The 26,617-nt window shown below is 40.6% G+C and overlaps 2 protein-coding genes across 4 annotated transcripts in view; one reads left to right on the top strand and one right to left on the bottom strand.

Moving 5' to 3' along the window:
• Positions 1-23,455, top strand: part of TMEM204 (transmembrane protein 204) — a 32,783-nt gene extending 9,328 nt beyond the window's left edge. Inside the window, exons 2-3 of the mRNA XM_081888095.1 lie at positions 7,123-7,278; positions 22,298-23,455. Coding sequence (XP_081744221.1) covers positions 7,123-7,278; positions 22,298-22,542 — 401 coding nt within the window. The 3' untranslated portion in view covers positions 22,543-23,455. The remainder of the gene's footprint in view (positions 1-7,122; positions 7,279-22,297) is intronic.
• The window catches only part of IFT140 (intraflagellar transport 140), a 281,216-nt gene that overhangs the window by 227,818 nt on the left and 26,781 nt on the right, over positions 1-26,617 (bottom strand). For all 3 annotated transcript variants that reach the window (XM_081887923.1, XM_081887921.1, XM_081887922.1), the window contains exon 18: positions 25,678-25,871. In XM_081887923.1, the coding sequence (XP_081744049.1) occupies positions 25,678-25,871 (194 nt within the window). The remainder of the gene's footprint in view (positions 1-25,677; positions 25,872-26,617) is intronic.

The raw sequence follows: 26,617 nt of genomic DNA, 5'->3' as shown, positions 1-26,617 counted from the left end.
CACTATGAAATACTGGGGGGGGGGGGGAGAGTGGCAGCGAGGCCAGAGGTGCAGCTCTGTGTGGGAAAAAGAAACTGGAAAATGTTTATAGAGGCATCAAACCAGACAATCCCAGGGATCATTAGCCATGTCTCAGATATTTCTTCTTGGAAAACAGCCAGGCAGAAACCAGAAGATACCAAAAATAGAGTTTAGCTATGATAGGCTATATTACTGAGGCCTCTGTGGTATTTGAGTGCAAACCAAAAGGATGTTACAGGCAGGGTCCCAATTACGTAAACCCACATTCTTTGAACAAATCCTATGTATTTTACCACACGTTTGTGTGGCACTTTAAAACGCATCTAGCTGGTATCATCTTCACTGAAAAAGACTGGGATGCTGGTCTGTTCAATAGAAGAGTGATGAGGGAGGATTTTTCAACCATTTCCAGCCTGCTCCTTGCTATTCTTTCCAATATTAGAATATGCAAGTTGGGCAATATTTGCACAGGCCTGTGGTGGGTTTTTTTGTGTGTGAAGGGTTATGTTCTGATTCAGGAGGTACATCTCAGCATCCGTGGCAAGTGGAGGTTGCAGTATGTGTACAGTGCAGCTTTGTTCTTCCCCATGGAGCAAACTTCAGCAGGCAAACCTGATCAGGGAAATAATCATGCACTGAAGAAAGGCTTACACCCCCTCCCACAATGCTGCTTCTCCTATCTAATTTGGGAGCCCCTATACTGTAGCTGCTTTGATCTACAAAAACACATCCAGTGTCGCTTCAGGTTTAGCATATGCACACATCTGCACAAGATGGAAAGATGAAGTCATAATACTCTCTTAGTCACCTATGTAACCCCCCCCCCCCAACCTCTGCTCTTTCTTTCTGCCAATAATGGCAAAAAGAAACATTCTTAAACATAACAATATGCAAGAAATTCACACATTGCACACACACATTTTTTCATCTAAGAACACATCGCTTGTCCTGCATGGAGAAGGTTTTTAATCTTCTCTGTGAAAAGAGATAAGAAATACCATCTCCCTTTGAAAATGCAAAGCTCCTTGCCTGGTGCAGCTTTAGCCAAGCATTTAAAGGCAACTGAAATACTATTTTCCAAACAAACTCTTCTGACCTGAAACTCAGCAAATCTCTTAATCTATCCCTGTAAAAAACTGGATACGTGTTTGATTGCCAGGGCAACTTCTCACTGGTATAGAAAGACATAAAAATCTAGCCTTCTCCAATTCATATCACAGAGGCTCAACTTCGGGGGGTGGGGGCGGAACCAAGAGAGAGACATGCCACAATCAGTCAGGACTGTTGACAATCATGCTACATTTATGTCTGAAACAAATTTTGCTCAACAAATTTTATTTGAAAAGAGTAACAGAATGTACCCCAAAATCCCAGCTAGCTCTATCCAAAAGCAACCTTTCAGCAAATAATTCACAGTTCATTTTTCAAGTTTTAAAATAATTTCAGCCACTGAAAGAGCAAACAAGAAGATAGAGATGTATGTTTAAATCCTAAGCAGAATGAGGTTTCTAAATGAGATCATTTTTATTTAATTACACCAGCAAATCACATACTATTGTCTAATCTGACTGTTATGCATTTACAGAGCACTAATGTCCCTGAGGACATCATTTAGCATAACCAAATAAAGCCTGTGTTCATAAGTATGGAAATTAAATTAACTGTACCTGCCTTGGTCTAGTCTGGATAATAGAAATGAAAATCTGAGATGGTTTTGGAACTTGAATGCACTGTCAACTAGACCTAATTGATTTCCACTTGGTGGCTGAAGCTATGTACATTTCCATGGAAGTAAGTCCTGTTAAATTCACTGGTGTTTACTTACGAGTAAACATGCATAGTATCAGACTGCACAAAACTAATTAAAAAACAGCAACATCTGCTGTACAAGGTAAAGGTTTGAATCAGAGCTAGATGTTACGGGAGATGCATGGCTGCCACCCAAAATATATAATGCTCTTCCCCCTCTGGCAGCATCTAATAATACAAAAGGCATGGTATGATGTTATTACACTGGACTTTTCCTGATCCCTGCTCTCTACTTCACTGTGGCATCGTGTTATCTAGTGTTACCACAAGTTATGGGAGAACTATGAAGAAGAGGTGCAGGGCTGCTGTTTCTGGTGGAAGCCACACAGCTTTCTGTAACTGGAAATAGAGTGATCCAGTCCATATCAATTTTGCATGTGTCTGGCCACAAGTTTGTTCTAAACTAAACCACTTCAGGGAGGGACGAAGCTGGGCTCCTCTGTGTTCTGGGGTGTCCCATGCTACCTTAGTGGCACAGAAAGCTCATACACTGCAGCTGCTCCCACATTGCCAGTGTAACTTAAGGTGTTCTAAACTGAGAATACACTCACTTAAATTAAAATCATAGGTAGCCTAATTAGGAGGCAAGCAGAAGACTCTTCAGTCTATTGAGCTTATCTCCTACCTTAGTAGCTAAGCAAGAAGCAACACAATTTCCCCTTATAGCATCAGTGTCAACTTGGCCCCTTGCCTGAAAACAAAGACCACCACAGCCAACCACAAATGAATAACCACACCATAGGCCAACCCCAACCTCTCTCACCACCAAAGGAACACAAGTGAACAACAAAGAACCTGCACAAGCAACGCTGACACCAAACCCTACATATAGTAAGTAAAATAGAAACATCACCACCCAACCTCACCCCCTCCACCTCTTTCACCTTTTCTTCCTAATGTCTCAACAAATGAAACAGATTTGTAAAAATGTTACGTGGGGGGGGGATACGAGAGAGAGACATTGCACACACTTTTGTAAATCAAGAAAATATATATATATATATATATATATATATATTTGCTTTCGTAGATTTTCACGGGTACAGGAATGCAGGTTTTGGTGTCCTCGGGTGTCTTCCCGTGTAAAAGTTGGGGTGTCTAGGCGACGTTTCGACGAGGTCTCACTCGTCATCTTCAGGCTGGTGCTTTCGGCTTCTTGTTACTGGAACAGAGCAGGATCTCAGTGTTTGAGTTCTTATAAATACTGTTGAGGGGGTGTGGTGTATAGCCTCCAATGTTCTGGGCAGAGAGGAAGTTCCCAGGCTAGTGTGCCTTTTCTTCTTTTGTTCCTTAATTACTCAAGATATCCCTCAAGTAATTAAGGAACAAAAGAAGAAAAGGCACACTAGCCTGGGAACTTCCTCTCTGCCCAGAACATTGGAGGCTATACACCACACCCCCTCAACAGTATTTATAAGAACTCAAACACTGAGATCCTGCTCTGTTCCAGTAACAAGAAGCCGAAAGCACCAGCCTGAAGATGACGAGTGAGACCTCGTCGAAACGTCGCCTAGACACCCCAACTTTTACACGGGAAGACACCCGAGGACACCAAAACCTGCATATATATATATATATATATATATATATATATATATATATATATATATATATATATATATTAATAATAAAACTTGGCCCCTTGCCCTCTGCCCTTACCAGCAGTTAGGTGGTGCTTTTAGTGCAGGCCCACTGAAAGAATTGTAGCATCACAATGATTTGTGTGCAGAGCTGGACCAGGAAGAAAATTGTATGAGACCAGATTTGAAGGGTGGCCAGGGGCCTGGCCTAGCCCCATAGTAGACCAGTAAGTGTTGTGTAAAAAGATGTATTTATCAATGACACAACTTTTAAGGCTGCACCCAATGGAGTTTTCTTAAACTAGCCTGTCAAGAGTGCATCTTGAGAAATGTTAGGAACAAGATGTTGAAAGAGAACTAATCATGTGGATTTCAGAGAGGAGATGTCCTGACTCTGGAACAATGCCTGGAAGTTTGCCTTGCAAGTGTCTCCTTTTCAAAATAAACAAAAGTATTACCCTTCTGATACTGCATTCTCATGCTTTTAAAAGTCGTGGGTGTGACTCCTCCAAGCACAGCTGCATCTTCTAAGAAGTAAAGTGGGAAAGTATACCTTACTGGCTTACCCTTGCTTCTGAATAACAACACCATAGTTGCTGGAAATGAGCTGTTTGATGGGAGTGGTAGGCTGACTCAGAAAGATGGTTTGAAGTACAGATGGAAAGGCCCCGAACACACTGCAGCAGGCAAGACATAAAGTAGTCCAGAAAGGAGGTCTCTAGAGCACAGACAACAGAATCAGGCTACCCAAGTCCAGGGACAGCTATATCTGGCAAGTCACAAATATTCTCACAATATGAACCTGTTCCTTCAAGGACACTACAATCCTAGTCAGAACAGGCCATTCACCTACCGGGTAGTTCCCAAACCACCCACCTGCAGCACCTGTCTTGTTAGCCTCAGCTTATTGCCCTTACTCAATCATTGCTGCCAGACATCAATCCAACACTTTTGCAGCCTCTTCTGATTCAGATGGAATGGAGAGACAGAGCTGTGTGTTATTGGGATATTAGTGCATTGACACTCACTTAGTATCAGAGCTTCTTGTATGGAAATCTTGATGTGGGAGTCAGGGGATCTGACATGGATCTTATAGGAAGACTTTTCCAAATGGTCGATGCAAGAGGAATCAGGGGCTTGTCAACAATGTATCATGACATATGGGAAACCCATCAACAATTAGTTTTTAATGTAGAAGGCACAGCAGATTAAAAAATTCCAAAACAAGAAGGTGGGCCCCCTGAAATACTTTTGTCAGAGTGACAACACTGAACAATAGGTTGAGATGCTAATGATTACTGGCAATGCCACTGGTGATTGTGCAGAGCTAGTACAAAGTCACAAGAAAAGAAAAAGGAAAAAGAGTGTTTGCAATGGTTACAAGGATGCTGTTTGTTAAGTTCAGGGTTATTATAAAGTTTGCAACAAAGCCAAAAGGAAATCATAAATGGGCAAAACAACCAGCCTTTAATGCAAAAATATTATATAACGGAAATGTAGATGAGGAGTAAACATGCAAGTTTGCAAGAGACACGTAGCAGCTATAACAATATAACAACAATTGTCTGGGACAAGAGAGAATATATGATAACCAGCTTCAAATATCTAAAAGGCTAGAGGATGGAGCAAAAAAATTTTTTTCTGCTCCAGAGGGTAGGATCTGAACCAATGGATCTGAGTTACAAGAAAGGAGATTCCAACTAAAGATCAGGAAGAACTTTCTGATAGTAAGAGCTGTTTGACAGCAGAACAGACTCCCAAGAGTTGGCCATCTGTCATGTAGCTGAAATTCCTGCAATTCTATGATTCGATTATTCAAATGCAGTGTGCAGATACAATATCTTTAGAAAACTCAGGAACTTGTCTACTGCAAATCAAAATGGAACTACACTTTAAAGAGTATATTTCATATATAGCTCATTCCTAATCAGCGTTTTTGACTTCTAGAAATACATGTTAGAAGGGATAAATTTTGGCTCTTTTCTGCTTTTACAATCTCATCTCTTGATTGCTTTTTATAAGTGTAAGGGTTTTTGAGAGGTTTTAAAAGGTGAGGATCCAAAAAAATTGCAGAGCCTTCTAACCCATTGCATCCTAAGATGTACATGTAGATCTATATCAGCTTCCCAGCCTCTAAAACAAGTTTTGCCCATTTTGCCTATATATATATTAAATTCCCACCCTAAATGAAGCCCATGCTGGTTTCATCTGTGTGCAGAGCAGATAGCAGAGACTTTAGTTAGAGGTGTGTTTGTTGGAGTGCTGCAATGTAGGGCTTCCCCCACTGCATTATAATATCTTCATACATAGGGAAGATTACTCAAATTCTTATTGTTAATACAGGAAACTGTTTCACTTCAGGTCAGACAAATTGTCCATCCAGGCCAATATTACGTACTCTATCTGCTTGCAGCTCTCCAGGTTGTTGGGATGGAAAGGGCAAATCTGTCCAGTTTGATTTCATAATTTTCTCATCTTTCTAATATTAAGCTCAGTTCTCTGCATGTCCATATCACTTGCATTTTAAAAAAGTTCTCATGAAAATTCATCAGCGAATTTCTATTATGCCCATTTTGCAAGCACTTTTCACTCCTGTAATACATCTTTATATGTTATTTTCACTATTATATGAATTTTGATGCACACTTTTTACCCTAGTATATGCATTTTTACACATATTACTTGGCTGGACAACTGCACTGTAAAAAGAAGGAAAGAAAAGTGCAATTTTTTGAAGAATGGCTACATTTTTATTCTTGTATTATCTCAGAAAATGTGAATTGGTTAGGTTCGCTTCTAAATGCAAACTGAACCGAATTTCTACCCCATTCGTAGTCTCAGAGATATTTCCCATTATTTGCTACGTGGTCCCTTTTAAACCTATGGGATCAGTTTAACAAAAATAAAATTTGGATGCTTTAAAATTCTAGTTTAAGTGGTTGACCAACAATTCCACTGTACAGGAGCATTTTATAAAACAAAACTCTGATTTTGGTTCTAGAAAGGTTTCCCTTCAACTGCAGCCATTTGTACGGCAAGAAAATTCTACCTCATACCAGCAGGAAGCTAGGATGTTGCGCTGACACAGTGGTGCTTATGAATCCTAGAGGGAGAGGAAGGAAAAGGATGAAAACAGGAAATCTACCAATGAAAAGAAAATAAGGAAAAAATGTAGACCATTTCAGCAAATGCTAATCCAGTGTAAAGTATTTCCTTTTAAATAGCCACCATGGCTACTTGCATAAAAGATAAATGCACAATGTAAATACAAAAGTCAAGTATAAAACACTATAATAATTATAACGGCAACAGCAACCATCTCTTCTTAAAAAAAATACCTGCATGTATAGTGGTGATATCCATAAAGATCAAGCGTGGTGGTTTTTCTAACAAATTGCGATACACTACATCAGTCAGTGAGTCTGTTTATTAATGAGTAGTGTTTTAATCCTGATCTTCAACAGGATCTCAGAACACCAGACTCCCTTTCCCATTTTTATCCTCACAGCCCACTTGAGAAGCTGAGAAATTGAAAATAACACACTTTTGTGATATTTATCTTAATCTCTTTGTCCTAACTTGTGAAGAAGTATGAGTTAAGAAATCTGGCAGCACACAAGATTTTTCAGAAGGGACTGGAAATGGTTGGCTTCTCAAGCCTTTCACATTCATGTTAATGAACTAATGCCCTTTTGCTTTTTGTTCCCCACAGTGCAGTTTGACATGATGCGAGCCTGTAACATGATTGCCACGGTGGCTCTGACAGCTGGCCAGCTCCTCTTTGTGTTGGGATTGGTAGAACTGCCCATTATCTCCCAGGATACCCAGTGGTGGGAAGAAGCCATAGCCGCGGTGTTTCAGCTTGCCAGTAAGTAATTTCTTTTTTTCAAGTACTAACTTATTAGAGTGAAATTTAACAATAAAATGTTCACAGTTCCACACTCTTTTATTCCCTGTGCACACTCAGTCCATATAGCTTGAATTTACAAGTACCTTGGCTCAAACCCACACAAAACCCTCCCTCCCACTACGTCTATTGCTGTTTCAAGTGCTCTGTAATATGGCTGAGCAAGTGCTGGTGCCGTGTATGACACTATCAGTGAAAAGCAAAAACACTACCGCCACCCCAGTGCCTGAGCCTGTTTGTGGACTTCTTGTTCATTTCTTTTTAAAAATAGCATTGGTTGTGCACTCAATCCAGTTGCACTAAATCTTCTCACTGCCCCACATTATAAAGACCAAGTAGGAACGTGTGAAACAGTGTCACTGAACTTTTAAAAATACTTTAAGAACTCACAGAACTGTGCAAGCATGGTAAATACAACTCAATCCTGATGCTTTCTTGGCATCTGGAAATCCTAGCTCTAGGCTAGGATTTCTGCATTAAGAGCTACTTGTGAGCCCCCTCTTTGAGTTGGATACTCTTGCTCAGATCTCTCCTTTAATACTTCTTAGTCTGAAAGCATTGAGTTAATGATTTGGTATTTAAAACAGAGTTGAATTTAAAACAGAGATATATAATGAAGATGGTCCCTGAAAGCTGTATGATCTATGGGGAATCATGTTAATCACTTGAGTAAAAACTTAATTTGTGTAAGTTTGTGTTGATTAAGGAGGGTTGTTATGCAATCTACTCAGTTTCCCCAGGTAAGCTCAACCAACCGGACCCTCCAGAGCAGATTTTGGGGGCATGCAGGAGAGGGGAGAGAAACTGGATGCCCTGTTGTCCAAGTGCATTTCCATTGTTCAAAGAGGGAGACATCATTGGATGTTGGCCCTAGTCATTTAGGACTCAAGAAAAAGGTGCTTTTCTCACTTACTATAGGCGTTAAATCAGCGATACACAAAGATAGGAAGATAATGTTTATTACTAATTACTGTGTTCATGAATTGTCATTATGATTTTCTCTTATCTATTTAACCTTTACATAGAAATTATATGGGCTGTCTCTTGCAATTTCATAGCCTTTCCACCCTGCTGTTTACAATTTTTTTTTCTATGTGTGCGTCTATAAAGCAAAAATAAACATCATGCATCTGGTGAGCTCTAGTTCCCCAAAGCAGATACCACAATAAATCTAACCAAAAGATGCCTTCCCTTTTTCCTCTAACAATTCTTCAGGCATTCCTTCCACACTTCAACCACTTAAAATGGTTACAGCCTAGTGCAGGGGTCTGCAACCTTTAAGACAAAAAGAGCCACTTGGACCAAAGGAAAAAAAAACTGGGAGCCGCAAAACCATTGTGACATTTAAAACAGTGGGGAGCCTCCTCCCCTCGCTAGTATCTGCCCCGGAGCCGCGGCAAAGGTGTAAAAGAGCCACATGCAGCTCCGGAGCCGCGGGTTGCTGACCCCTGGCCTAGTGTTATCTGTGCTGTGTGTGTGCATTTTAAAATTTGATTTCTGCCCCCTCCCAACTGCAGTAGAACGCAATTGTAGCAGCATTTTCTCCAAGCGGACTACAAACAACCATTTTCAGAACTTGTGTGTGTTTAATGAAAAAGCATCGTTTGCATGTTATAAGGACACAAAAAGTTGCCTTATACCAGGTTAGACTCTCCTTTAATCTAGTCCATTACTGTCTGACTGGCAGCAACTCTTCAGGGTCTCAGTCTTTTCTATCACATGCTATCTTGCCCTTTTAACTTGAGATATCAGGGGTTGAACCTGGGACCTTCTGCATGCAAAGCAGGATAAATTCTGGATTGTATTTTGGTTTGTGTCTTAAGTAGGTGCTTCATTCCTTTGCTTTTGTAAACCACATGGTAAGGAAAGCTTTCCTAACAGGCAGGATATACATTAAATAAAGAAATCCCTGTGCTCATCATATGATGAATGAGGGGGTAATTTACACTGCCACCAGAGTGCTGGGCTTTTTTGTTGCTGTCACAACAGTGGGGAGTGGAGAACAGAATAAAAATGCTGGGCGCTGCATCATCGCCATTTCCTAAATTAATTTAATAAAATATTTTACCATAAACCAAACAGATAAAACTATATAAGGAAATTAAAATAAACATAATAATTTATTTATTGTTTTGATTTGAGAGTCGCTTTATTTGGTCCATTCCAAACTGATTTACAAAAAAATAAGACACCCAACAGCATAACTGAAAAAAGAGAAGCAGCAAAACCAAAATTAAACCTTCCCCAAGGGCCAAACTGATACTCAGTTACAGCCCAAGTCCAAATTATGCTGAAATAACAGCATCTTGATTTGGTGGCAGGCAGGCAGGGGGGAAACAATTCCAGAAAGTGAGTACCACCACCAAGAAGACCCTGTTCTGTGTAGCTATCTGCCATATTATTATTATTACAGTGGTACCTCGCAAGACGAATGCCTCGTAAGACGAAAAACTCGCAAGACGAAAGAGTTTTTCGTTTTTTGAGTTGCTTTGCAAGACGAATTTCCCTATGGGCTTGCTTCGCAAGATGAAAATGTCTTACAAGTTTGTTTCCTTTTTCTTAAAACCGTTAATACCCAGGGAATCCATGCTTCGCAAGACGAAAAATTCGCAAGACGAAAAAACTCGCAGAATGAATTAATTTCGTCTTGCGAGGTACCACTGTATTATTATTATTATTCAAACTGTTAGCCACCTTATACAAGGCAGCCTCTAGGCAAATTCTCAACTATCTTAACCAGCAGCAGGATACAGAGAAGTGCGTACAATGAAGATTTAAGTGTGAAAATTTGTAGGAGAGAAGGCAGTCCTTAAATATACTCAGGTCCTCAAAACCAGCACTTTGAGCTGGTGTCAGGAAATGATTGGCAGCCAGTGATGGTGATACTATTCATTTTTCTGTGATCAAAATGGTGACGGCTTGTAAATTATATGGGACAGTATGCTTAGCACAATGGTGCACAGAAGACAAGGCAGTGGCAGAGAAAGTTGAGGGCCAGGAGACACCATAAACTGTATACAGGAAGCACAGGACAGCAAAGGATAGATCCAAAACTCAAATTCCATCCCTGAGGTTTAGGATACATTTGAACAGTGGTTCTCCAATCTGTGCAAGCCGCCTACTATTCTGGATAAGTTAAAATGCTTGGAAACCTTTCAGCTATTCCCCAACCTCAACCCCCACACTCCCTTTAAAAGCAGCCTGAAGCTCTCTTCCCCACTGCTCCATCCTCCTGCTGTCCAAACTACCCTCCTCCTTTTTTTTCCATGAAAAGGAAATGCATTCTGGCCCTGTTTAGATTTGTTGTTTCATTGACAAACAGTACAGAGGACAGCCGTGTGCCTTTCTTCTATCAAGGCTGCTAATTTTAGATTAGGCTGCTTTCCCCCTCTGTGCTACAGTCCGTTTTAAACACAGTCAGAGAGAGACTGAAGGGCGCCAGGATATCCCGGCACAGGAGAAGGAAATGCCTGCTGTTACCTGTTATGCAAGCTGAACCTTGAAATCCTCAGTACTGGGAGGGAAAAGGAGAGGGAGAGAGAAGCCAGAATCAGAATGCTCAATGCAATGCAGCTAAGACAGACTCAAACAAGCACTGCAATTTTGATTCTTGAGCTCAAGGTGTGAAAAGCACAATTTGGCAGCCAATAGAGTTGGGAATATCAAACTGCACTACTCCAATGCCTCTGTTTTGCAAAGATGATGCAATTTGTCCCATGAGAGGATGGAAAGAGGAGGGACATAATGCCTGCCAGCAGACGCACCAATCTCCACTAGATGGGCTTCTATATTATCTACCTATTCATGATGCTTAAAAATAAATAAATGTTCCCATTCAGGAAGAAATTAATTTTGTTATTTATAACAATAGCAGAAAGAAGATGAAAGCTACAAGTAGAAAAACTGTAAAATAGTAATAAAAAAGACTTTCCACAATAGTCTTGTAATAGGTTACATGAAATACTTTTAAAAGTCTCATTAGCCTAACATAAGCCTGCACTGAAAATAAATTATTCCAGACATTCAGACGATTTGGCTGACAATTGCTGGTGCAGAACACATTTGGATACAGAGCAAAGGAGGGATGAAACCTCTGGTATGTTCATCTCAAATTCGGCCTCTTGGCATTCATTCTCTCTGTTCAGATGGGACAGATGTTGGAGGGTTAGTTTGTTTGTACAGTGGCCATATGCAGGATAGTGTTCCCTGACTGAACAGAGGAAAAACTAATGTGTTCCTTATGCTGGTTAGATTAAATGGATTTTAACAAAAGCTTTAATTGTTAAGTTAAATATCCAGAACTAAAACTTCTGGGTTAGCATATTAGCTTGCTCTTGATCTAAGGGAGGCAATATAAGGCCCACAGTCATGTCTGGCCCACACTGTCCAATGTACCATACACAATGATGCACAACAGACAAGCATATGTGCTGCCTTGGTCTGCAACTTCTATTTATATTTTGACAGGGGATGGCCGTCTGAAATAGCATGCAGTCTAAAAGGCAAACAGTGTAAAGGACTTCTGAGAAATAAGTATTTATGAAGGCTTCGTTATTATTCACAGCATTAGCTTATCTTTGTTATTGGACACCAAGCTGGTATTTCATGGAACTCGCCCCACTGATTCTTCAATATTTTCTATCATAATCTCTAGCTTGGAGGGCCAACAATTTGCATGCGAAAAACTGGAGTAACAATTCGGAAGATCCTTTGTGAATTAGCCATTCCCAGCTCTCCATGCTTTAGCTTTTTCTTTTTATTCCACTCTATGGTAATTTTATAGGGATGCGGGTAGCACTGTGGGTTAAACCACAGAGCCTAGGACTTGCCGCTCAGAAGGTCGGCAGTTCGAATCCCCGCAATGGGTGAGCTCCCGTTGTTCGGTCCCAGCTCCTGCCAACCTAGCAGTTTGAAAGCACGTCAAAGTGCAAGTAGATAAATAGGTACCGCTCCGGCAGGAAGGTAAACGGCGTTTCCGTGCGCTGCTCTGGTTCACCAGAAGCGGCTTAGTCATGCTAGCCACATGACCCGGAAGCTGTACGCCGGCTCCCTCGGCCAATAAAGCGAGATGAGCGCTGCAACCCCAGAGTCGGTCACGACTGGACCTAATGGTCAGGGGTCACCTTTACCTTTATGGTAATTTTGATGCCATTCAGGGAGGACTGACAGAGAGGGAGTGTGATTATTCCTCAGGGGCACCTATATTATGCATTATATAAAGTAATCACAAAAATACTCTTAAATGTTATTGCTTTTACCATTTAAACTTAAATATATCAAAGTGTAATCCTTTGATTTACTTTGACTCTTGTTTGCATCCACCAACTTCCCCATCCATCCCCAAATCATGAAACAGTACCCGTGGGCTGGAGATAAGAGGAAGATCTGGATAGGGGAAGTGCTGTAGTTGAGTAATAGAGGAGTCTTGGACATCTCATGAGAGACCGCTGCCTGAAATCCTGGAGCTCTGCTGCCAATCTACTGAGTTAGATGGATCAATGGTCAAAGTCAGTATCCGATAGCTTCCTATGTGCCTATGACCAAACTGTATTCTGGAACATAGGAAGCTATTTCTGCTTCCCATTCATTCAGCTTGTCCTCTTCCATACTAGCCTTGTCAAAAATTCTATGAAAACCTTGATCGTGAAAGCAGACTACAGTGGAACCTCGTGTTACGGACGGGATCCGTTTCAGAGGCCCATCTGTAACACAAAACTGACGCAAGCCGAAGCGCCGCGTTTGCACACACACACACTGCACAATTTAGCACTTTTGCGCATGCGTGAGCGGTGAAACCCAGAAGTAACCTGTTCTGGTACTTCTGGGTTGCCGTGGGACGCAACACGAAAACACATAACCTGAAGTGGATGCAACATGAGGTATGATTCTATACATAAAAATAAATACAGTGGTACCTCGGGTTAAGAACTTAATTCGTTCTGGAGGTCCGTTCTTAACCTGAAACTGTTCTTAACCTGAGGTACCACTTTAGCTAATGGGGCCTCCCACTGCCGCCGCGCTGCTGCTATGAGATTTCTGTTCTCATCCTGAAGCAAAGTTCTTAACCTGAGGTACTATTTCTGGGTTAGCGGAGTCTGTAACCTGAAGCGTCTGTAACCCGAGGTACCACTGTACATAAATTTATTCTGAAGGCAGAATTAAGGCATGTTTTATGGATGAACACACAAATGGTAGGTCTTCTCTGATAGATTGTGTCCTTATTGATGCCACACTGAAAGGGAAGAGAAGCAGGGTACAGTCTCATAAAAGGCTTGAGAAAAATGTTCACATAAAGCAATAATCTCAAAGCTTCTTCAGACACAGCACCAACACAGAACTACAATTTGAAACATTGGGACCCGCTTTTTAAAAACTAAACTAAACCCCACCACCACCACGCATGTTACCAACTTCTTGTTTCTTTCTTTAGGGTGACCAGATGCATCCTGTACCCTTTAGTACTTGTACAGAAGAGAGAACTTTGGAAGGCGTTGCATGTCATGCAGGTGTGTGCCTGCTAAAATTCTTTTATACACAACTATTAAAAGATACAGGAGGCTTCAACTCTGGTCACCCGTCTTCTTTAAGAAACCAAACCAAAAATAAAGGATGGAATTGTGTCAATGCTGCTGCAGCGGTACACCTTAGGTCAGGGCATGACCAACAGTGTAGACTACACAAAATCCAAGCCAGTATCTTATTTTCATCCTGTCTTCATAGTCTGCAAACCATACAGCAGTTTCCCAATCATCACACTGAAGAGAAGTCACACTTCAGAGAGAGTTGAGTATTTCAGTCATACCTCAAATACCCCAAACATAATAATGACCTTGGCAAGCACACAGTCACTTGTCAACACTCACCACACTGACGCTTATGATGGCTCCTAGCCCTGCATCATTTTTATTTCAGCCACCTGTGTGTGTCCTTGATAGAAGTGCATCCTTTTTTCTTTTTCTTTTTAAAAAAATCTAACAAAATACAACCTTAGGAAGCAGAGAGGAAGGAAAGAGTAGAGGAAGTGGTATTGCTCTGGCGGCTGCACATGGATTCACACACAGTTCCAGAACTGTGCAGCCTCACACCTTACAGGAAAGAATTGTTTGCTTTGGAAAAGCACTGTGGTGAAAATGGAAGCAGTTTTGTGCACAGAGGGTTTTGAGTAAGAGCTCATAAATTTTACTTTAGAGGCTTTTCTTTATAGAGACAGAATTCTGAATAGCTTCTATGTTCTTCAAGTAGACAAGCTTCGCCTTTTACACTTGTTAATAAGTGAAAAGCCCCTGCAAATTCTGCTATCATGTACAATCAGCTTTGCTTTGTAAAAAATGTTCAGGAAATCTGAAGAAGTCAGCCTCACACCACTCAAATAGTCTCCCATCAGCAAACATCCTTCCAATTCCCTCCCCTAAGCAGTTTTGCAATTAAATGAAACATTGAAAAATTAAATGGGAGGACGGCAGGAGTCGGGGTCATATGTATGCAGAAAAACATTTATATCCATAAAAGAGATACACATACAACAACGCCCCCCACTAGCTGTTTCTATAAACATAAACAGGAGAAAGTAGACCAAGAAAGAAGTTTTTCTCCCTCTCTCAAAATGCACCCTCTACCCTGGTCAGGGTCATTCAGTGAAGATAAATCAGTGAGAAATCAAGGAGAGGCAGTGGTTTAGGAACCTCAGCAAAAGAGGGCTGTTGTCTTTATATTCTGCTTGTGGGCTTCCCATACGCATCTAGCTGGCCACTGTGGAAAGCAGGGTATCAGATTAGATGGGCCACTGGTGTGATCCAGCATGGCACTTCTTATATTTTATATGTGTTTCTTGAATAATCAAGCTACAGTGGAAGAAGGCTTCATTATAAAAAAATATGTTTTGATGTGTTTCCCCCCCAAACCAGGGGGAAAAGAATGACTTAGATATGTTTTAAGCCAGTAATGTGTACAGAGTCTGAGGTCAAGTGAGGTTTCCATTCCGAAGAGTTTGTATTGAGCAGAGCTAATCATTATATAGCTAGCCAAATAAGTAAGACCAGGCTTCCTCAACCTCAGCTCTCCAGATGTTTTGAGACTACAATTCCCAGCATCCCTAACCACTGGTCCTGCTAGCTAGGGATCATGGGAGTTGTAGGCCAAAAAAACATCTGGAGGGCCAAGGTTGAGGAACCCTGAGTAAGACAATCCTGTGTTGCAAGGAGAAAAGGGATTCTGCTTGAGGCAAGGTTGCCAGGATGGACCTGCTGGCAACATGTATTTATTTCTATTCCACTTTTCTTCCAAGGAGCTCAAGGTGGCATATATGGTTCTCCCCCTCCCCGTTTTACCCTTACAACAATCTGGTAAGGTAGGTGAGACTGGCTCAAGGTCGGACTGTATTAGGATTTGAATCCTGGCCCTCAGGTCCTCATCCAGCACACTGGCTCTCATTTTCAATCCTTATGTTATACCATGATATCATTTTATTATTTAACACAAGCACGACTCTGTAGAAACAAATGAAGATAAGCTTTGAAACTGAAGTTGGCTTTCTGCCAGAATGATTCAAACAGGAAGCTCATTATTCTGATCCAAAATGTAAGTTCACAGAGCAACGTTCCCCTTCCTACTTTGCCTGCCCAACCATTGACACCATCGCCTGCAGGATTCTTCTTAACAAATCCATTATCTATTTCCTTTCCCAGTAGAAAGACACCCTCCCCCCCCACTTAATGCTGACTCGTTTTCGCCAATTAACTCTTTTGGAGACACCAAAACACAAAACAAATAATGGACAATTTTTACTGAACAGTGGGACAAAAACTTAGTAGGTTTTCTACACAAGAAATATGCACAGATTGATTGGCCACTGTAGGACTTTTTTATAACTGATTCTGTATTCTTCAAACTTCCCTCCAGCAGACATTTTATCCTGCTGAGAGTATTTAGAAGAGGTGTTTCAAAAGCTTGATTTTACCCAAGAATGGAAGAACAGGTGGTCAGATGCAAAATTGCCAGCTGGATTATTTTTAGAACAGCAGCCATTCAAAAGAAGACATTGCTTTAGGTGTCTCCCCCTCTAGGTTCTCCCAGCTGCTCCAATGATGTTGTTTCAAACGATGCTCAGCAGGAGAAGGATCACATGTAAGCCCAGGCCACAGGGGCCAACTTATGAGGAAGTCTGAGGGGGCAACTGACGTTGTACACGACATCACGTCAGGCAGAGCTAAAGGTAGCAGCAATGCGGCTTCAATGGCCAACAGCTCCTCCTCCTTCCCCTCCGTGACAGGAGGAGGAGGACCTGGCCACTGAATCCGTGCCACGTTTGGCTCTATGCTTTGCTTCCCCTGTCCCCTGATGTTTTGGACAGGTGGGAGTTGGTGCTGTTGGCCCAGACACAGGTCAAGTCCATAATGCTGGTTCAGAAGTGACATCATCAAAGTTTCATCATCAAAGTGACATCATCAAAGTGACATCATCAAAGTAAATTAATTCCTAGAATTCCATCCTGGAAACTAGATTGTGAAAAAAGGGAGCTTATGGCTACTGCTGGCCTCCATTAATTTATCTAATCCCCTTTTAAAATCATCAAAACTGTTGACTACGATGTGGGATCTCTGTGTTGAGAGTCACACACTCGCTCTGAATAAGGGGGATTGAGGAGAAATGAGGTAGCTATCACTTTTGTGCTCTCCATTTGAGCTTCTAGAACCCAATGGATGGCAGCTGTGGGATGGGGAACCTGTGACCCTTGAGTTTTGTTGCTGTCCCATCAGTCACAGCCGGCAGCCCTACCTGTTTCTTAACCTCGATGTTTGTCTAGAACAGTTTTGGCATACCAAACTGAACCTATATGCATCACTTTAAAATATTCTGGTGACATAAGTAACTTTTAGACCTTCCCCACCTGCCTGGGACTTGCCATGAAATCTGAAGAGAAGAAAAGGGTGGCGTGTCATTCATTCACTGCTGTTCAGAGTTAGAGTTCAAGCAAAGGTCCTGTGAAGGGAAACAGCCTTGCTAACACAAGTGGTTTTATTTTGAGCAACACAAGGAAGTTTAGTAGCTTTCTGTGATGAATAATTAGTCCCTTACATAAAAGATGAAGAACTTGCAGAGTGCTGGCTTATGTCAGGCCAAACTTTAGTGGCTTATATAGCAAGGGTGGGAATGGGCTAGGATGAAAGTGATGGGGGGGGGGGACAGAAATAGAACACAGGATTTTCATTAGAGATGGACAATTCTGTCATTTTCTGTACCATGACAGTTTTCACACTTACATATGCGTCTCACACAAACACATAGGACAGTAATGCACAAACTACAGTCACTTTTATATGGTATACAAAGAAACTAATAAAAATAATAATTTCTGCCACTTTTCCTCTGCTGATAAAACCTGACACGTGCTTAACCAAACTCCTGACGACTGGTGGAAGCGAACCCCCCGCTCGATCTGTTCACTTGGAGTTAGAACTCTTTTTACAGAATTGTATCTGAGCACTTCATCACATACCTCTGCTTCAACATTTTGAGACATTTGAGGCTCATTTCTTTTGCATTTTATTTCCCCTAATTCCTGCAACACAGCTTAGGTCAGGAAAAGGAGACTGGGCTTTGGCCAGTGGAATAAACACAGCCTAGCCCTGTTGCCGCCGCACGTTACCTCTGATAACATTTGTACAGCATACTGCTTTTTGCAAAGGCAAACATAGGCCACTTTACTATCTATATATCTGAAGGTACTCCACTTTGCTTACTGAAGATATAAGTGAAGTATAGCTGTGCCTTCACACTATAATACCAATATGCTTGAATTGCTGCATGATTGCTGCATCTCTAGAAATCATTCATCACCAAATTACTTAAAGATCATAGCAAAGATTATGTCTATTTGTTCTACATTTAGATACAGAAACCTAGGGTTGGAGAGGAGCAGTAATTCCAGGTTTCAGAGGAAGGCCTATAGAAATCTAGAACCAGTTCTCTAATCCCTGCACCATTATGTCAGTTGACCAGGAGAGAGAAGTACAAGGGTTCATGCTTGCTGATGAATTGCCAATAGGTGGACATTTCTTGAACTAAGGAGTCAATCAAGACTAGCCATTCTCACACATCATCTTTGTATCTCAACCCTGGGCCAAGCCAATATCAGACACCATACCCTCCAACATTTCTTCAATGAAAATAGAGAGATCCCATTTCATAATGATAATTTTACTATTTATAACTCACACATCTTACTGGGTTGCCCCAGTCACTCTGAGCAGCTTCCAACATATATAAAAATATAATAAAACATTAAACATAAAAAACCCTTCCCTTTATAGGATTGCCTTCAGATGGCTCGGGGGTTGGATAACTCTATACCCTCCACCATTTCTCCAATGAAAATAGGGACATCCTAAGGAAAAGTGGGACATTCCTGGATCAAATCAGAAAATGGGACGGCTCCTCTAAATCAGGGACGTCCCTGGAAAATAGGGACACTTGGAGGGTCTGAGACATTGCTGATGTTCTGGGCTTCTCTTTCTTATTATTACCTCCTTCAACTCCAGTCATCATTTTAACAAAACTCTCACATTTTGCTTCAAGTCAGTAGAATCACACACACCAATTGAAGCCAAAATTGTGGCAGTTGAGCTGTAAGTTGCCTGTTATATGACAGCACTTTAAGCAACACCTAGATACCACTAACAGCCAGCCTATGCTTGTTCATGCTTTGTCCTTTTTTACAAGTCCCTGTAATTTTTTAAAAAGCAAAGTAGCAAAAATACTATTTTATTGAAATTCTCCAAGTTCTGTGCTTTAATTTGGTTCATATCTTGAGTTAGCCTGCATTACGGCTGCAATCCAATACCCAGTTTCCTGGGATTAAACCAAAAAAACTTAGTGGGACTTATTTCTGAGTGGACATATGAAGGACTGTGCTGCAAGTGCCCTACAATGACATCCCCCAGGGAAGAGTATGTGAAAATGTGAGGAAGGGCTATAGCTCTGAGGCAGAGCATCTATTTCACATGTAGAAGGTCACAGACTCATTCCCCCAGTAATACTGAGATAGATGGATTGGATTAGTGGTCTGACTCTGTATAACACAACTTCCTGTGTTCCATTTTTAAAGTACACAGGACAGCACACAAAAATTGTTGCTTCTGCAAGAGCATTTCCAGAAAAACTAGTCTGAGGGAGCAAAAGGCACTGTAAAGGACATTACAGTAGATCCAAAGGATTTAACACATACTATATAGAAACTTGGTAACTGTGAATGAACGCTGGAGGTGGGTGGGAACCTGCTACTCCTCAGAACCATCCCTTTATTTCTTGCTGGCCTTTGCAGACATTAATCCCAAGCCAGTGTCTTCCAAATATTTACCAAACAAAACCAGAAAGGCTTAAACGATTTTTACAAGGCTCTATAAAAATATAACACAATGGATTTTTTGGATCTTTCGTGAAAGGATAATTTGTACTGGACGGCACTGAAACTCAGCAAGTTTGCACGTGGAAATCTAGTTCTAGTCATCCCCACCCCCCAGCTGTCATATTCAAACCCAAGAATGTCTTGGTGAGCAACTCAATTTACAGGTGGACTAATCTGAGAAGTGAATGAAGGGTGGGGATAAGCTACCACCCCCGTTCTCCAAAGCCAAGTGCCCCCAAGTCCTTATAACATAATTGCCACATCCTCTAATCAGTTTTCTTGCCTCCAGGGGAGAAGCAGCTGGTATCTTCAGGGTACTGAATTTAGCTGAAGGGCCTCTAGTTGCTGACTCCTTTAGAAGACTCACTATTGAAGAAAACAAATCATCAAGTTCCCTTGTAGCCATTTTTTAGGATGCAGTCACATACAATGGTCATATTGTAAGAGATGTGCAAGCAAAGCAGAGAGAGATCACCTTCTTCATGTCTGACCTGTCCTTGCCCACAAACCTAACGGAAATGGTATCTGCAGATCTTTATGTCTGTTTACGGGCCTTTGTTTATTCTAGTCTCCCTTTGCAAAGGGGCCCTTTTGTCTATGTGAATTCCTTCTGTTATGGTGGTGGTTAAGGAAGTGTTTATGGGAGTAGGGGAAGCTGATTTTTTTCCTATTATGTGAGACACATTTGCCTCTTTGTATATTGTTCTTGTCAGGCTAATTAGATCTATAAATTACTTCCATCAAAAGTTAATAACTAGACCTGCAAGGGTGGAGGAGGGAAAGAGAAACTAGAATGCTGCAGTGAGGTTCATCAAGAAATAGGGCACTGCCTTAAAGGGAAGGAGGTTTTGCGACTGCATACACAACATCTTGGGGTCAGATGTTCTGGGTTCTACTGCTGACCCCATGACAGATTTCCTGCATGGCTAGACAAGTCTCCTCACCTCAGCTTCCTCATCTCTGAAACTATGAATAACCGGATATTTAGGATACATATGAAGTGGGAAGCCGCAGTGGGATTCTTTGTGTTCATAAAGATCTTCAAGAGCAGTGGGATAATGTGCTGCAGAAAGGCAAAATACTGTTGCGCTTTAAGATTAGATGTTTTCCTACCATTTCACAGGAGATTCCTAGATAAAGGAATTTCCCAGAGGAAAAAATTATTTTCCTTCTTCACAATATCCGTGTTTATATAACTCTTCATTGAAAGCATGTGAATCCTTGTTCGTGGCCTCTTGAACTAGTACCACATAGAGCCAACTCCATATGGAAAGCCACTGGTGTGAATGGCTTTTTCTGTGACTCAGGCGATTTTTAACTCTGTAAGAACAGCTTCCTAGAGAGGATCAGCTGCACTGACATTGTTTAAATTTATGTGTAACACGAAACACCAAGACAGCCTGCACAATCAATCTACTAAGTAGAGATGGGTCCACACATCAAGAGGTAACTCATACAGGTGACTGCTTGTATTAATTGGACCCAGTACTGTCCATTGGTTTTAAAAACCTGCATTGCTGAGCTTAGAGTTTGAGGACCTTTCTACACGGTTGTTTGCCAATATGTATGGGACATCCTGGATATGTGAGTTTTCAATAGGGGAACATCAGATTTTCTGGGTAGCCAAGACACAGTATTTAGTATGAGTGGGGAAATGCCAGGCTTTGGAGTGCAAAGAAAATCCCGCTGACCTTGCTGCTGATTTCTTATGGCAGTTTTGTACATTTTATTGGTACTTTAAGTGGGGTTCTTATTATTGCCTTTTTTGTATTGCTGTGATGTGGCAACTACTATGCATTCCCGCTGGAAGGAATGGCAGAGTATAAAATGGAAATAAATAAATTAGAGTAATGGCTCAGTTGGTTAGAGTGTGGTGCTGATAATGCAAAGGTTGCAGGTTTGATCCCCATATGGGACAGCTGCATATTCCTGCATTGCAGGGGGCTGGGCAAGGTGATTCTCAGGGTCCCTTCCAATCCTACAATTCTATGATAAAGGCCACAACTGGTGCTAGCTCAGTAACAGAGGCAAAACTCAGAACACAGCTTTTAAATTTAAAAACAAGATTTCATTTGAAAACCAGTGACCGGTACAGTATGTGCTAAAGGCTCAGAGAAAGCGAAACTGGTTGAATGGATTTCCTTTGTGCATCTAGATATGCACAGAGTCAAACTGGTTTCCAGTCTCCTTTTCCTACTCATTTATGTAACCTTGGTTCCAAAGTTCCAAAGTTTTACGTGTCCCTTGGCTTCCTAGAATTAAACAGAAAATTTACACTGAGTGGTATTCAATGCCAAGTTTTACTCAGAGTACACCTATCAAAATTAATGGGCCTAACTTATTCATGCTCACTAATTTCAATGGGTCTACTTGTGATTAAAACATGAGTGATATTTAACTACTCTAGTGCCAAAATCTGGAGATATATGTTTGTGCATGCACACTTTTGCACACATGAACCACTATCAGATGCACACTACTGGGCAAGATACAAAGTTCTTTCGCAACAAGTGATTTTTCTAGAATGTCTAGATACATTACTCACATATGGCATTCTATTCTGTACGTTTTTTTCAGGTTTCGTTCTGGTCATTGGGTTGGTGACCTTTTATCGTATTGGACCCTATACCAGCCTGTCCTGGTCTTGCTACCTGAACATTGGGGCTTGTCTTCTGGCCACACTGGCTGCTGCCATTCTCATATGGAACATCCTTCACCGACGGGAGGACTGCATGGCACCCAGAGTCATCGTTATCAGTCGTACCCTGACTGCTCGCTTCCGACGTGGGCTGGAGAATGACTATGTTGAGTCACCATGTTGAGAATATGTGGGTAAAAGGGGCAGACTCTTCAGCGAAGACGACATGCAGAATGGACTGCTTTCTATGAAATATGCCATGTAATTTAAACATTGAAGGAAATCACTAAGTTCACTTTTCAATTAAAGAAGCCCAACATTATTACTTGGATGGGCTACATCTATATACATGTGTACATTATACACCACCTCTCCTCTCTGATGTACAGTGTAAAATATTAACAGCTTAACTATCCTGATGGAACTTCAGTCAAAAGTCAGGGATATTAAGGGTGGTGGCTTATGTACCCAAACCCAGGAAATGCATCACAAAAAAGAGGACAAAACAGGACAGAGATTTAAATAATGTGCACCTGCTAATTTAAATGTACTGTCGCAAATTTAGAAACAATTATTATAATTAAATAGAAACACAATATATTTCACTATGGAGGGGAACAAGATGGTAACCTGTGTGTCTGCGCAAACTGCTGTCCGGGTGCTAACTGTTGATGGACAGCAACTTATAAAGCCCTCCCTGTTTTCTTTCCTTATGGTTCTTTAACTTTAAACCAGGCATGAAGTAGAACGGCCTTCAAATGGAGGATGACTTTAAGCAGAAGACTATAATCTGAGAAGTAGGGCACATGGCCATTCTAGGAAGATTTGAAATGTGGCAGATCTACCCAAGATGAGTTTTGTAGGACTGTGGAAAGGGGGAAAGATAACCCAATATTCCAAGCTTGAAACTTGGTTCAGAGAAAGTTATCCCACAATAAAAAACTTAGCTATGGAAAGTATCCTTTTTTGGATCCAATAACATAAAGCACATGAAAGAGGAAAGGAAAACTTGTTCCATGTCACATTTTCATCAACATCATTCAATTAATAATGCTTGTGTAACACATACGTTATATTAAAGAGTCAACCATCCATAATGTTAAGTGCGTTCAATCTGGTAGGAACAATTATTTCTATTTCAAAATTTTCAAACCAAAAAGCTACTGACATAATAGTAGAATTTATAAAGAATGTCAGCATTTTTTTAAGGAATGAAAGTTGAAGGTTTCAAGCTTGTCTTCTTTTAAAGCAAATGTTTCAGAAAACTTCACAAGTCATTAAACCGATGATAAAGAAGTACACCCAAAAAACCCAACACCTTGTAATGTGATCCATTTATATAGTTATGTTAATAGCCACAGTCCCTCTTTTCATCACCCTAAACAGTTACCCAGTTCAAATTTTACTACTGGGCATTTTCATATTTGGTGCTGATTTGAAAGATTCACTACTGGGTATGTACGATGCCATGTTAAAAATTTATATCAGAGGTGGATTTAAGACAGTGCAACCAGTTCCACCATACTGGACACCAAGCCTAGGGGATGCTGCAGGGCGTCACAACTATGGTGTAGTGAATTAAGAATGGAAGGCCAGAGGCAGGGGGGTGCTGAATTTTGGCCTCGCACAGGGCGCCACTGAAAATTTGAAAGACCAAAGTCCACCCCAGTTGAGAGACAAACTATCAGGAGGCGCAGGAGTAGGGTAGAGTTTGAGTTGAGTTTACTAGAGATAAAAGTTACTCCTTATTTATCTAATGGGAGTGCAAAAATATTGCCTTCCAACAAGCCTCATAATTCTGTTTGGCATAGCACTGAAATTATTGTAAAACGGCCAGGTCCAAAACACATGGAAGAAAGAAAGGTGGGGAAAGCAGGAAGTGATATGTGTGTCACATAAAACTGAAGATGCTACATTTTTGCTATAGGCATAGCCACTGAGACAGAGAGGTCAGGATGACAGAGCTGTGAACTTATATATTTACTGTCTCTTTCTCAGAGACCTGTGTAGTATATATCTTTAAATCTGTGCTTTGATTTTTGGCGTCACCAACTCATCTTCTCCACTCCACTCCACTCCCCACCCCAATTTCATTTTCTTCACAAAGAAAATAATCAAGCTGGCTCTTGAATTTCATTACAATGTAATTTGGATGCCAAATAAGGGAGAAAGCCAAGTTTGTCACTTAAGCCCCAGCACATACAGTTATTGAGGAACTATATTTATCAAGTCAACCAATAAAAACTAGAATACCGAGATGATTAGCTTTCGTTTCAAAAATCTATTGAAATACATTTCAATAGATAGTGGTGAAACAGCAAAATGAAGAGACAAATTCATTGCTTTTTCAAAACAATCATGGGTGTAAGCTCACATGTCTGTAGGCTTAATCTGTACATTTAGCAAGTGGAAAACCTATATCAGAGTAAGAATATTAAAAAGTAAGTGCAGAATACACACTAACCATTCTTGTGTGTCTCTAGTACTATGAAACTTCATACATAAAATTATTCAAGACAATTAATGTTATAGTTCTGTGGACACTTACCTGAACACACTGGGTCTTGCTGTTGAATAGGACTGTACTGTACCTATACTGTTGTATAGGATTGTACTGTAAATAATGCAAGTTGGAACCATGAAATGAAAATTGTGTGGGCAGGCATCTATGTGTTGAAACAAATTGTCCTTTCCTGCTCTTAATTTCCCACCACACTCCACGGCCAGCCTCCAGAATTTAACACAGACTTGTAAGGCCATCTTCCTAAGACTGCACTGAATGATCACATAATCAAAAACTGGATTTTATTTTAAAATTTGCCTGGCTTGCTTTCTGGAAAAGCTCTGTATGCTAAAAATTAAATGTGCTCTAATTAACTACCTTTAATAAAATAAAATAAAATATTGGAATATTTAAGACATGTTATTTCTGCTAATATTGCAATAGCCATACTATAATAATGTGAAATTAAAAACAAATGGTGGCTCTGTGGCCAGTTCTACTGTTATGTTTTTGAGTCATTGTGTTTGTTGTAGAGGGATAAAGTAGCCAATGTGGTTGCCCTCAAGGGAAAAAAATTCCAAGAACTGACCAAGAGGGTTTATGTTCTACTATAGGAGCAGACAAAGCATTCCAATGAAATATCTCAAACTACCTTTGAAACTTCAGAGTTTGAAAAGGATAATAATTGGGGGCTGCATTACAAGAAATATAAGCCCAAAAGTTCAATGGGCATCTGAATTTACTTACACACCTCTTTGGATCCTAGCCAGCACATACACAAATCTTGTAATAACCAAACCAAGTTAGTGTCCCTACCTTTTGATGAGCTTGATGGATTTGAAGGCCTCATCCATATCCCCAATGGTGAGATAGAAGCTGAAGTTAAGCATAGCATCACATGTGGCCTTGTCACACTCTTCCATCCCAATGAAGTCGCGCAATGGCCTTCTGGCTACCATTTGATAGAGTGTTACCCCACTAGGCTCTGCCTCATCTTTATCAGCTTCAGGCTGAAAGGAAAACACAAGTCATATGATGAGCACAATATCATTAGTTTTTCCCATGAAAAGAAATTCCTAAATAATTTTTAAGCCTGTGACAGCAGCTATATTCTTATCCAAAACAGTTCTTAGATTTTGAACACAGTAAAAGCCTCATATTAGCACTATACTTATTATTTTTTACCAATCCAAAAAAAGTCTTTAAAAGGAGTGCCACATGACAAAAGGGATAAACAAATCCAAAATATTTTCACAATATTTAAGGAGTACAAATAGCAACTTGCAAACCCAACCACTTTTACTTTCTGAAGATTTCACCCTTTGGGGAAAATTAAGAGTTGAGCTATTTGGAGCAATCTCTGGGACAAGTGACTATTGTACAACAGCAATGTGGAAGCTTTTTAAATGGTCTTCAACACAGTGACTTTGTAATATGAGAATTCTCCCACTTCCATTCATCTTTACAGCTCACAAGATAATGTAAATTCTACACTGTTTTAGAGGCCTTCGGCAGAAAAATGGCTTCTAAATAAATATAAATGCATATAATGCATATAAATAAATAATGCAGCTTATGCACTGCCAAATATAAATAAATAGATACAAATGAACTGCAGGAGTTAATAGAAGACACAACACAACACAACACATATTGGGAAATCCTATGGTGACTCCAAATGCAACAAAGTAATTGAGAATTCCAGTGGTGCACACCTTGATTTCACCAATAAGTATTTTTCTCTTTTCATCAACTG

Source organism: Podarcis melisellensis (assembly GCF_964234715.1).
Source record: "Podarcis melisellensis genome assembly, chromosome: 14".
NCBI classification, from domain to species: Eukaryota; Metazoa; Chordata; class Lepidosauria; order Squamata; family Lacertidae; genus Podarcis; species Podarcis melisellensis.
Note: the sequence above shows the minus strand (reverse complement) of the source record. Positions and strands in the feature narration are given on the sequence as shown.